The 13853-nt window shown below is 42.6% G+C and overlaps 1 protein-coding gene across 1 annotated transcript in view; it reads right to left on the bottom strand.

Annotated features, from left to right (window-relative positions):
* LOC138649000 (cadherin-1-like) overlaps positions 1–1633 on the bottom strand; it is a 38558-nt gene extending 36925 nt beyond the window's left edge. The window contains exons 1-2 of the mRNA XM_069739061.1: positions 1459–1633; positions 548–656 (exon numbers count right to left, since the gene is read on the bottom strand). Coding sequence (XP_069595162.1) covers positions 548–656; positions 1459–1515 — 166 coding nt within the window. The 5' untranslated portion in view covers positions 1516–1633. The remainder of the gene's footprint in view (positions 1–547; positions 657–1458) is intronic.
* Positions 1634–13853: the final 12220 nt, after the last annotated feature.

Here is a 13853-nt window from a genome sequence, read left to right as displayed (position 1 = left end):
GAGGGACAGTATTTATCACCAGAGACCTCCCAACCTAGCTGATCAGGGTGATAACCAGTTCTACCAGGCTATTAGCATTCACTGACATGTGCTGGGGGTCATGCAGTTCGGTTTTCTGACCATCATGTATGTGAATAGGTTCTGTCTTCTCCTGGGTCATCCTATATCGTAAGCCCTTATAGTCATGTCTTGCCAATAGGGTCGACCCAACTGGAGGCCGTCAATTCAAACAATGAACGGCAATTGCATACTCACAGATGCAAAGGCCCCAATAACTGACCAGGAGTTAAAAACCAATTTTCAATAAAAAAAAAAAAAAAATTGCTGAAAATTGGATTTGTCCAATTTAAACAACAATTTTGAAAAAAAACGAAAGCATGGCAGGGCTTCCTTGGAAAACACTTTAGTTTTTCAATGCTGTGCTTGTGCCACAGGCTCATCCAATAATCAGATCACGCCTTAATGGAGCATATGAAATTGGGTTTCCATTTTTGTAAGACCTCAACTGGTCAAGTGGAAAACAAAATCCCCCACTTTCCATTCTTACCTTGTCCCACTACTGTTCCTTCTTCCAAGGACTTGTGCACAGTGAATTGGTAACTTTTATCCGTGAATCCGAATACACATATCTCCCATTCTGCCAATCCTCCAGCAATCTGTCACAGAGACGAACATGGGTTTGCAATTAAGAACTAGCATGGAGAGTCATATGTAAAAAAACAGTATATATTTGACCATATCCATCTCCTATGTGGTGCTCAAAATCAGAACCTTCCAGGTGTATAATAATTGGTTATACAGTAGTCGCGTGATGGATAAATTTGAGGGTACACGCAGAGGGTCAATCTATTCTGTGGATTCTGGGCTATGCTATACTAGTGGTTAATACTTAGTATTATCTCCTTCACCATGATTGAAAGGGGGATTAAAATTTTAGGGGTGCCATATAGACTCATATAACCTAAATTAAAGGGGTTCAATCTAGAAACATGTCTCATATAGCCTAAATTAAAGGAGCTCAATACAGATACATGTCTCCTATAACCTAAGTTATATTTTAGCTCTCTGTAGCTTATCTTGGGGTTTGAAGGCGACACTGGTCAAGGTTGAGGGGCGCTATCTTTCTATGGTTTGGCCGTCTATACCTACACGGAGAGGCATGTATATATTAAATCAATTTAGTGTCTCGAATAAATGGAGTGGACCGAATCAAATTATTAAAAAATCTTTCAGTAATTATGTTCTAAAGACATTGAACGTATCAATAAGAGGTCCTAACAGATGGAAAAGAGGAGTCATATTAGTAGATATTAGTTTACAGAAGTAGTATATACATTGAGCAGATATACGAGTACAGAAGATCAGACAAATGGCTCCTATTGTCAAAAGCCCAAGGGTCATAAGTTGTCAATGGTCAACTTATTTGGGACGTGAGGTTATAAAGGAGATATGACTGACCTGCAGGAGGACACCCAGCAGCACAAGTCCATGGTAGCTCCTCTTGTTCATCCCCATCGGGGACTCCAGCTGAGAAGAAGTTATAAGAAGTTGTCCTAGATGTCCTCAGACAGTGACGTTTCCCCTGCAGACTTGTGCTCACAGTGTGACTGTGCCCTGAGTCTTCTCGCTGTTCTCCTGGTTTTTGGGCAGGGCTTTTTCCAGGTGTGGTCACCTGGGGGTGGCCAGGTAGAGTAATCAGTGGGTGGTGACTTTACCAGTTTGTATCAGGGTGGGTACAATATAGTATCAATGACTGCAGATTAGTCATGAAAGTTCAAGTAGGAGGTGTCAGATATTGCAGGAGCAGTGTGATAATCTGCAGTGGGTTACAATCTGTCCTCTGTAGACAGTATCTGTGGATTCGTCTCATCTCATTACTCTGACTTCTCCATTAGTGGTAAAAGCTGGGAGTGTCCGAGTCATAATGAATGTAACTGAGGACGCCGTCTGATGACAGGACATCTGCCTATTTGTAAACCAGCACAGAACTGACACATTCCACTTATCCTCCGTTTATGATTTCGGACCCACTCAGACCAACGTCCTGACAATTCATCATTTATTCCATTGTCTGAATTGCTCGTTTATAGGTTACCTTCTATTACAGGATAATAAACTCTGATATTCCCCATATTGACATTTTAAAAAGTTTCTAATCTTTTTTTTTTCCATTGTTTTTATTGCTTTTCAGCTGAAGTAAAGAAAGCCCCCGATAAATCTTAGATGGCTTGTTCAGCCGTCAGTCAGCTCAGCCGTCTCTCCGCTTTGCCTTTGCTCTTGTGTTGTCTATGAGGAAGCCACTGCTCGATTCCTCCGATGGTGGCTTATTTCAGGGCCAACAAAAGGATCAGCAATCCAAAATCAGACATGTCCGGTCAGCGCTGGACTGGCCATCTGGCAATTCTGGCAAATGCCAGAAGGGCCTGTCTGGACATGGGCTGCCTTGACTGCTACATTGTTAACAGAATCCGTGTTCTCAAGACACCCGTACTGTTAACAGTTGTGATGGAGCACAAAGTTGCTGACTCCGTCACTTACCCCAGTAGCCACCAGTATCATTAGAAATATTGGTCTTGTAGTAAATCTTGCTTTCCTCCACCCAGGGTAATATTAGTAATATATCCCATCTGGCGCTTGGGGACAACATGGGCCTGTGTGATGTCAAATGTCAGGGCTGAATTTCAGCCCCAGTCCATACCGGTGTCCGGTCCTTAACTCCACCAACAGTCTGTCCAGTGTCTCCTAACACAATAGACTGTCAGTCAATCCCATCTATATCTGTGGACTTGGCCAACATTAGCCTAAAGTTTACAGGGGGCTTAAGGGTTCATTTACACAGCATGATGAGCAGTGTCAAACCACAATCAAATCGGCAGTAATTTCGAACAGTCAGTAATAGAGCAGTGCGCATAGGCTGCTATTGGTCTCGGCAGCACAAATCCAGATTACACAAGACGATGTGCTGCCGAGCACTGAAGGATCAGTTATAGATCAGTGTGCATAGGTTGCTATAGTTCTCGGCAGCGCAAGTCCACATTACACAAGACGTTGTGCTGCAGAGCACTGAACGATCAGTAATAGATCAGTGCGCATAGGTTGCTATAGTTCTCGGCAGTGCGAGTCCTTATTACACAAGACGATGTGCTGCTGAGAATGATGATCTTCATTTCAAGCCAAAAGATCAGTTTGTCAGGTGATTGTCATCCCGTTTATCCGGCACGATTATGGTGAAATGAGTATTCCTAGGAACAACACTTGTGCAGTATGTAGGACCGTGAGATCACCAGTTAATCAATAATTTGATAAAGTTGACTTAAAGTGTACTGCTATGTTTGGTTATTTTTCAGCTGTGCAAATAAATGTATAAATTCATCCTTATAGAAGATCGGTCTCCATTCATTTACCTATAGCGCCATAATACAAAAACCCAGAGACCCAAAGCGTCGCCGCACGATAGGGCTGCACAGCAACTTTGGGCACGTTACATTGTAATGTCAATATTGCATTGTGCCATTACAACTAATAATTATCAATTGTGGAGGCACGATTTTTATAGCATAGTCCCAAATTTGGCGAGACTGTCCCATTTTTTTCAATAAATTTTGAGCTGTCCTGGGCTGACAAGGGATATGATTTATGTAAACTCTTCAAAAATGGGAGAGTAATACTTAGGCCTAGCTTCAGGGCTGGCGTTAGGCGCAGGCAGACCAGGCAGCTGCGAGTGCGATGAGCCAAGCATCTCCATAAGGCCTTATCAACCCAATAGAGGCCGTAAGTACACTCAGGCTGGTATATGTCGCTATCATAAAAAAATGGATTGGAATGGTGTCAGACTACTCTATTCCATACAATCCAGTAAGAAAGCAAAATTTTTTTTTTCTTTTTATACTGGGACCCTAATGGCCTATGATTAGATTTTACTTAGGGTATATAGAACTGGACGGGATCGGCTACAAACGGAAGAATAGTTTTATACTGTAAATTTGTTGCACTTTGTATCTAAGATTTCGTTCAATGTCCTAGCCCTGTATCTAAATCCCCTTGGACAAATTAGACTGGTTCATTGGACCCCCGCCATGCACCATTACTCAAGGCATGTGCGCCTCTACCCTATAGCTACCTCCCTGCCTAATGAATTGTAATGGCATCTCTAGGGTCTCCAGGACACACATCTGTCCAGCTTCACATTAATTATTCTCTCTCTGCTCCGTATAAATGGGTGTAAATGTGCATTTAGCCATGCAGGTAATGAAAACAGACAGGTGGGTGTGACTGGCGATGACCGTGCCCCGCAGACAAGATTTTTAACCCACTTGTCCATTATAGTCTTGCGAAAAGCTGGGCACTATAAAATAATCAACCGCCCCTAATTGTATCTGACGGGGAAAACAACCTCTCGGACACATATCTATATTTAAACTGGAAACTCGATTAGTTGGCGCTCGGTTCTAGCGTGAACTGCTTACTGTTTGTATCGTTGGACTTTGGTCTGTAGATTGATAAGAGGCTGGGTCTGTGCAGCCAAGTATAATCACACCAAGGTCGTATTGTACTGTGTAATTACATACAATGCATACACGTATACACGCATAAATACAGTTATGGCCAAAGGTGTTGGCACCCTCGAAATTGTTCCAGAAAATTAAATATTTCTCCCAGAAAATTATTGCAATTACACATGTTGTGTTATGCACATGTTTATTTCCTTTGTGAAAAATACATAATTTCAAACAAAACCCCCAAAATGGGCCGGACAAAATTTTTGCCATCTTTCCAAAATTGTGGTAAATAAGTTTTGTTTCAAGCAAGTGATGCTCGTTCAAACTCACCTTTGGCAAGAAACAGGTGTGGGCAATATAAAAATCACACCTGAAACCCAATGAAAATGGAAGAAGTTGCATTGCGTGTGGGTGTATGCCACACAAAGCATGGAGAACAGAAGGAGAAGAGAACTGTCTGAGGACTTGAGAACCCAAATTATTGATCAATCTCAAGGTTACAAGTCTACCTCCAGAGATTTTGATGTACCTTTGTCCACGGTGCACAACATAATCAAGAAGTTTGCAACCCATGGCACTATAGCTAATCTCACTGGACATGAGCAGCAAAGAAAAATTGATGAAATGTTGCAACGCAGGATAGTCTGGATGGTGGATAAGCAGCCCTAATCAAGGTCCAAATAATTTCAAGTTGTCCTGCAGGATCAGGTTGCATCAGTGTCAGCATGCGCTATCTGTCGACGTTTGAATGAAATTAAACAATATGCCAGGAGACCGGAGAGGGCACCACTGCTGACACAGACGTTAAAAAGCTAGACTACAGTTTGCCAAAATGTACATGAGTAAGCCAAAATCATTCTGGGAAAGTGTCTTGTAGACAGATGATACAAAGATATAGCGTTTTGCTAAAGCATATCATTCTACTGTCTACTGAAAACAGAATGAGGCCTACAAAGAAAATAACACACTACCTACAGTCAAATATGGTGGAGGTTTAAAGATGTTTTGGGGTTGCTTTGCTGCCTCTAGTACTGGGCGCCTTGACTGTGTGCAAGGCATCATTAAATCTGAAGATTACCAAAGGATTTTGGGTTGCAGTCTAATGCTTAGTGTCAGCTGGGTTTGTGTCCTAGGTCAATGACCCCCAAACATACTTCAAGAAGCACCCAGAAATGGATGGAAACAAAGCGCTTGAGAGTTCTGAAATGGCCAATGATGAGTCCGGATCTAAATCCCATTGATCACCAGTGGAGAGATCTTAAAATTGCTGTTGGGAGAAAGCGCCTTCACATATCAGAGACCTGGAGCAGTTTGCAAAAGAAGAGTGATCCATAATTCTAGTTGAGAGGTGTAAGAAGCTTGTTGATGGTTATAGGAAGTGATTGATTGCAGTTATTTATTCCACAGGGTGTGCAACCAAATATTAAGTTGAGGTTGCCAACAACTTTTTCCGGCTCATTTTGGGGATTTTGTGTGAAATGACGTCCAATTTGCCTTTTTTCCCCCCATGTTTTTTGTGTTGCTCCAATACACACAAAGGAAATAAACAAGTGTATAGGAAAATGTGTAATTGCAATAGTTTTTTGGAAAAAATACTTACCGTAATTTTCTGAAATAATTTCAAGGTTGCCAACACTTTCGGTCATGACTGTTTATATGCCGACAAACACACACTCACACATTAAATATATTAAGGCTTGCAATTTGTGTTGAGCGAACGTGCTCAGATAAGGTGCTATCCGAGCATGCTCGAGTGCTAACAGAGTATCTTCGGCATGCTCGAATATTATGTTCGAGTCGCCGCGGTTGCATGTCTTGCGGCAGTTCGACAGCTGCAACACATGTAGGGATTGCCTGTTTTTTTACTGAATTGAGTCAGGGTTAGAGTCAGCACATCACATCCATGTGTGCATCCTACAGCTTTTGAGCGCTGATCGGTGACGCACATCAGTGATCGGCCTCCAGTTGCTTTTTTTAAGTGGCAAAATAATATAAAAATTATGTGATTAGGTACAGTAAAAATATATCCTCAGTAATGAGGGAGAAGATCCCACCTTCCTTTATTTCTTTATTTTTCCTCTTTGTCCTCTTCTTCAAGTGATACTGAACCACCACGTAAATGCCCCAGGACAGAAACTGAACCATGAGCCGCTGATTTCTGAGTTTGTGGCACAATCAAGAATCAAATTTGACACCACCGGCCTCACAGAATTAGACTTTTTAAAAGTTACTTTCTCTGAGGATTTTGTAAACCTCATGGTGTCTAAACAAATTTGTAAGCCCAGCAATTTTTGGCATAAGTCCACAAGTCATTATTTCTAACTGGACCCCTGTAGACTCACTAGAAATTATGATGTTTTGGGGCCTGGTCCTTCACATTTGGTTAGTAAAGAAGCCAGAAAATCGGTAATATTGGAGTGTTTATATTGTATGCCACACTCCAGTGTCCCGCACGGCTATAACCCATAAACGACAATATTACATCTGCAGACCAATCCATCAAAGTCCGCACTCCAAAACATTACTCCTTTCCTTCCGAGCCCTGCCATGCACAGAAACAGAAGTTTTACCACACATATTGGGTATGAGCATACTTAGGAGAAATTGATAACAGATTTGGGGTTCAATTTTCTCCTCTTACCCTTGTGAAGATAATAAAAAAATCTTTCGGGCTAAAATGACATTTTTGTTGAAAAAATTTGATTTCTTTATTTTCACGACTCAATGTTATATTTTTTGGTGAAGCATCTGGGGGTTCAAGGTGCTCACCACACATCTATATAAGTTCCTTCAGGGGTCTAGTTTCCAAAATGAAGTCACTTGTGGGGTGTTTCCACTATTTAGGTATATCAGGGGCTCTCCAAACGTAATGTCGACTCTCAATTCTAGCCAATATTGCGTTAAAAAAGTCAAACTTTGCGCCTTCCTTTCTGAGCCCTGCTGTGCGCCCAAACAGTGGTTTTCCCCCACATATGACGTATCTGCGTACTCAGTAGAAATTGCACAACATTTTGGTGGGTTAATTTTCTCCTCTTGCCCTTGTAAAAAAAAAAAAATTAAATTTGGTGCTAAAAGATCATTTTTGTGGAAAAAAAGATAATTTTTTATTTTCATAGCTCTATGTTATAAACTTATGTGAAGCACCTAGGGCTCACCACACATCTAGATAAGCTCCTTGAGGGGTCTAGTTTCCAAAATGGGGTCACTTGTAGGGGGTTTCTACTGTTTAGGAACATCAAGGTCTCTCCAAATGCGACATGGCGTTTGCTCACGATTCCAGCCAAGTTTGGGTTCAAAAAGTCAAACTGTGCTCCTTCCCTTCTGAGCCCTGCCGAGCACTCAATCAGTGGTTTTCCCCCATATATGGGGTATTGGCAGGAGAAACAGGAGAAACTGTTCAACACATTTTGATTTTCTCCTCTTACCCTTGTAAAAATAGAACAAATTGGGTCTAAATTAAATTTCTGTGAAAAAAAGTTAAATGTTCAATTTTTTCATTCCACATTGCAAAAATTCCTGTAAAGCACCTGAAGGGTTAATAAACTTCTTGAATGTGGTTTTGAGCACCTTAAGGGGAGCAGTTTTTAGAATGGTGTCACTTTTGGGTATTTTCTGTCATATAGGCCCCTCAAAGTCACTTCAAATGTGATTTGGTCTCTCAAAAAAGTTTAGTAAATTTTGTTGAAAAAATGAGAAATCGCTGGTCAACGTTTAACCCTTATAATTTCCATACAAAATATATATGTTTCAAGAATTGAGATGGTGTAAAGTAGACATGTGGGAAATGTTATGTATTAACTATAACTATTTGTGTGACATGACTGATTTATAAGGGTATAAAAATTCAAAGTTCAAATTTCCGATTTTTTTCACAAATAAACGCAAGTAATATAAAAAAAACAACACTAACACTATCATGAAGTACAATATGTCATGAAGAAAACAAACTTAGATTTAATTGAATACATTGAAGAGATCCAGAGTTATCACCACATAATAGTTATTCTCGTCAGAATTGTAAAAATTTGTCCTGGTCATGAAGTTCAAAACAGGCTCGGGGGTGAAGAGGATAATGACAATTTATCAGAAAATTGCTCAAGGTGCAACTCCCTTTAGGGTATGTGCACACGATGCGGATTTTGCTGCGGATCCGCAGCAGTTTTCCATGAGTTTACACTTTACAGTACAATGTAAACCTATGGGAAACAAAAAACGCAGTGCACTTGCTGCGGAAAAATAAGTGTGGAAACGCGGCGGCTTACATTCCGCAGCATGACAATTCTTTCTGCGGATTCCGCAGCGGTTTTACACCTGCTCCATAATAGAAAACCGCAGGTGTAAAACCGCAGTGGAATCCGCAAAAAAACGGCTATAAATCCGCAGGAAAAATGCTGTGTTTTTTGCCCTGCGGATTTATCAAATCCACTGTGGAAAAATCCGCAGTGGACCATTCTACGTGTGTACATAGCCTTAATGAGGACTGGTGCTATCCTCCAGACATCAGCCACTTACCACTAATTTCCAGTGATTGCTTTTGCTCAACGTTTTCTGTCTGGAAAAGATAGTAGAATGCTTTAATATAATATGACAATATGATATAAACCATCACTGACTCCGTCCTCCTACCATTATGAAGGAATCCTCCAGGCCCGACCCTTCACAATACAATGGCTCTTATTTACCCTCTACTTTTTTTTTTTTTTAAACATTTTTTATGATGTGGGTCGTAAAAATGCAAGAAATACATACCAGGCGGAGAGTCTCCGACAGAGATGACATCATGGTACTGAATCCATTCCAACTGTTAAAAGAACTACAACTCACAGTATGACCTGACATTAGCACAGTCATAGTTTTGTGACAACAGGACAGCCACATGTATAGGATTACTGCCCTAATGAAAATTACAATAAAAAGGAAACAGTGCCACCCTTGTTCATAGGCTGGGTCTGGTATTACTGCTTATCCCAAGTCAAGTGAATGTTGTAAAGCTGCAATACCCTTTAAAAAGGTCCTGTCACTTGGCACTAGTGATGGGCGAACCCGTGGATGTTCGGGTCCAGCCGGACATCTAAAAAAAGTTTGATACAGGTACCCGAATCCAGACCCCATTCAGATGAATTGGAGGCACGAACATCTGTTGTTTGCCATGCTATCATCTGCATGACAGAGCGGCAAACACGGGGTCTGATTGGCGGAAAGAGCACTACCGGCGGTCAGAGAGCTGAGGTTCCCACGTTATCATCTGCATGACAGAGCGGCAAACACGGGCTCTGATTGGCGGAAAGAGCACTACCGGCGGTCAGAGAGCTGAGGTTCCCACGTTATCATCTGCAAGACAGAGCGGCAAACACGGGCTCTGATTGGCGGTAAGATCACTACCGGCGGTCAGAGAGCTGCGGTTCCCACGTTATCATCTGCATGACAGAGCGGCAAACACGGGCTCTGATTGGCGGTAAGATCACTACCGGCGGTCAGAGAGCTGCGGTTCCCACGTTATCATCTGCAAGACAGAGCGGCAAACATGGGCTCTGATTGGCGGTAAGATCACTACCGGCGGTCAGAGAGCTGCGGTTCCCATGTTATCATCTGCAAGACAGAGCGGCAAACATGGGCTCTAATTGGCGGTAAGATCACTACCGGCGGTCAGAGAGCTGCGGTTCCCACGTTATCATCTGCAAGACAGAGCGGCAAACATGGGCTCTGATTGGCGGTAAGATCACTACCGGCGGTCAGAGAGCTGCGGTTCCCATGTTATCATCTGCAAGACAGAGCGGCAAACATGGGCTCTAATTGGCGGTAAGATCACTACCGGCGGTCAGAGAGCTGCGGTTCCCACGTTATCATCTGCAAGACAGAGCGGCAAACACTGGCTCTGATTGGCGGTAAGATCACTACAGGCGGTCAGAGAGCTGCGGTTCCCATGTTATCATCTGCAAGACAGAGCGGCAAACACGGGCTCTGATTGGCGGTAAGATCGCTACCGGTGGTCAGAGAGCTGCCGTTCCCACGTTATCATCTGCAAGACAGAGCGGCAAACACGGGCTCTGATTGGCAGTAAGATCATTACCAGAAGTCAGAGAGCTGCGGTTCCCACGCTGTCAGCCAGCAGCTGTGACCTGCAGTATGCCGGCTGTTGCTGAAAAAGCCGGCGCTTGTGCTATAAATAAATAATAATAAAAAATGATGTGAGGTCTCTTCTATTTCTGATAACCAGCACAGGCAAAACTGACAGGTGCGGGCTGCAACCCTCAGCTGTCAGCTTTATCATGGCTGGTTATCAAGAATAGAGGGGTTTCCCACGCCATTTTTTTTTAATTATTTAAATACATAATTTAAAATAACGGTATGGGGTCCCCTCATTTTTGACAACCAGTCAAGTTAAAGCAGACAGCTGGGGGCTGGTATTCTCAGGCTGGTAAGAGGCCATGGATATTGCCCCTCTAACTAAAAAATGTCAGCCCACAGCTGCCCCAGAAAAGGCGCATCTATTAGAAAAGACACAGCAGGAGTAAAATCCTTTACTTGAAACAAAGACACAGTCTCCATTATTTGAAATAAAAGCACAGTTTAGACCTTTTTAGCCAAGTGGGCGTTGTCGCCGCACCCATTTGCCTAGATTTTTATACAGGGAAAAGGGGCCATATCTCAGGAACGGAGGCTCGCAGGAAGAAAAGGAAAACAACGCCGGATTCAGGAGAACTGCAGAATTTACAACAGCTACTAAAATAAAATTACAAATGACAGGTCCACTTTAAAGAGAGGTTTTTAATCACAGTTCCTTGTTATGCGGAGCTTTGTCTTTTACTTTTTTGCATTCAGCTTTCGCTTTTGTCATTTGCTTGCATGTAACATCAGGTTTTATTAGTGTCTGAGAACATAGATGTGATGATTGTGATCTCATTGCATAAAATTCTGATGGTAATTACCTAAAATTCTTACAAAATGTAAAGGCAGGTGATGGCGGGAAGATTGTGTATTCTGCTCCATCTGCCCCAGGCTGGGAAATCAGACATAGGGGAATGTAACAGGGTCCGGTATCCTTTCCTTCTCCCGACATCTGAAAAACTACGCTGAACGTTGGTACGCTGCTCTTAAAGGGGCTTTCCGATAATGAATATTTCAGCTTCATATGTCCGAATTGTCTGACAAGGAGAGACTGTGAGGGCATGCTGGGAGTTGTAGTTTTACAACAGCTGGAATGTCACTGATTACAGACTACTGTTCCTGACAATACTGATGACTCAAATTCCAGGTGATGCTGCAAGACATGAAAGGGCCAAAGGCAAAGAGAGTGCGAGAGCGGAAGAGGGGGCAGGGCGGAAAACGTATCACAAAAATCACACAGCCAGATACTGCAGTTACTTTTTGTTTCCTAGTTCACCTGATTTCGCCCATCTCAGGAAAGTAACAGGTTAAAATCTATAAGGACAAAAGTATGTGCCCCTCCACATTACACTACAGGAGCTTTCCTGACCTCCCATTCTGCATCCATAGACATAAACCCCTTCACTCCGCAGCCCTTTTTCATTTTTGCGTTTGTTTTTCACTCCCCTTCTTTCCAGAGCCATAACTTTTTTTATTTTTCCGTCAACATGACCATGTGAGTTCGTGTTTTTTTTTTTTTGCGGGACAAGATGTACTTTTGAACAACACCATTGGATTTACCATATCGGGTACTAGAAAATGGGCAAAAAAAAAATTCAAGTGTGGTGAAATTGCAAAAAAAAAGTGCAATTCTACAACTCTTTTTTTTGGGATTTTTTTTTTCACCATGTTCACCAAATGCTAGATCTGACCTGCCATTATGTTTCTCCAGGTCATTACGAGTTCATAGACACCAAACATGTCTAGGTTCATTTTTTATTTAAGTGGTGAAAAAAAAGATCCAAACAAACAAAAAAAAATTCCGTCATTTTCCAATACGCGTAGCGTCTACATTTTTTGTGATCTGGGGTCAGGTGAGGGCTTATTTTTTGTGTGCCGTGCTGACGTTTTTAATGATACCATTTTAGTGCAGATACGTTCTTTTGATCGCCCATTATTGCAGCGACCAAAAAAAAACGTAATTCTGGCTTTTTGACTTTTTTTCTCGTTACGCCGTTTAGCGATCAGGTTAATCCTTTTTTTTATATTGATAGATTGGGGAAATTCTGAAAGCGGCGATACCAAATATGTGTAGGTTTCATTTTTTTTATTGTTTTATTTTGAATGGGGGCGAAAGGGCGGTGATTTGAACTTTTATATTTTTTTTATAACTTTTTTTAAACTTTTGGCATGCTTCAATAGTCTCCATAGGAGACTAGAAGATGCCGTAACCCGATCGGCTCTGCTACATACAGGCGATGATCAGATCGTCTGTATGTAGCAGAATTGCTCACTTGCTATGAGGGCCGACCACCGGCGCTCATAACATCAGCAGTGTCTGTGCTGATGTTATACCAGAGGAGATCCGGACTCTGCAGTTATGTGGTCAGCAGAGCGTTGGTGACTTTTCTGCTCCTCAGCATTCGGCCCCCCGCTCTGCAATGTTATGGGGTCTCCACTTTGTAGCTGAGTTGCTGCAGTTCCTTCCACTCCTCAATAATATCACTCACAGGTGATGGGGGAAGATTTAGGGATTTAGGAGGGAAGAAATGTCATGAACGGACTTGTTACCCCAGTGGCTCCTATTACCGGTCCACACTTTTATCAGTGAGCTCTGCACCACCGGCCGGTCTATCACTTGTTAGTAAAGGTCAACGGCATGGTGGGGAGGTCAGAGGTGATACGGTTATAAACCGGAGATGAGGGTCCATATTGTATACACAGGGGAGGGGGGGTAGATGTTATATAATGGGGGGGGGGGCGAGGGGCCAGAGGTTATATACTGGGGAGACTGTGGGGCTGGAGGTTATGGGGAGAGGGGCAAGATGCTGGAGGCTATACATCGGGGAGGTGGGGTGGGGAAAGGCCACAGGTTATACATCGGGGCGAAGGGCCGGAGGTTATACACTGGAGGGAGGAGTGAGGAGCTGGAGATGATGGGACTTTTCCCCATAGAATGTTGCTCACCTTTAGGCTGTTGGACTGAAATAATGACCATGGTTCAGATTATATGACCAAAATGATGACTGTAGAGACTCGCGCACGTCCGTATTATGGGTCTGGAATGTATTGATCTCTAATATGATGCTTATTCTTGTGCATGGTGAAATGTAACATGCTTGATCCCTCTCTCCCCCGACATAGGGGGCGGCCAAGATGTCCCCATACAGGTCGGATTATTGTGTTTGGTGCGCAATTTAATGTCCCCAGAAGACCATTAACCTGCTCGCCTCCAGGACATTGGTGTTAGTCAGGGGATAACAAAAG

Source organism: Ranitomeya imitator, chromosome 9 (genome assembly GCF_032444005.1).
Source record: "Ranitomeya imitator isolate aRanImi1 chromosome 9, aRanImi1.pri, whole genome shotgun sequence".
Lineage (NCBI taxonomy): Eukaryota > Metazoa > Chordata > Amphibia > Anura > Dendrobatidae > Ranitomeya > Ranitomeya imitator.
Note: the sequence above shows the minus strand (reverse complement) of the source record. Positions and strands in the feature narration are given on the sequence as shown.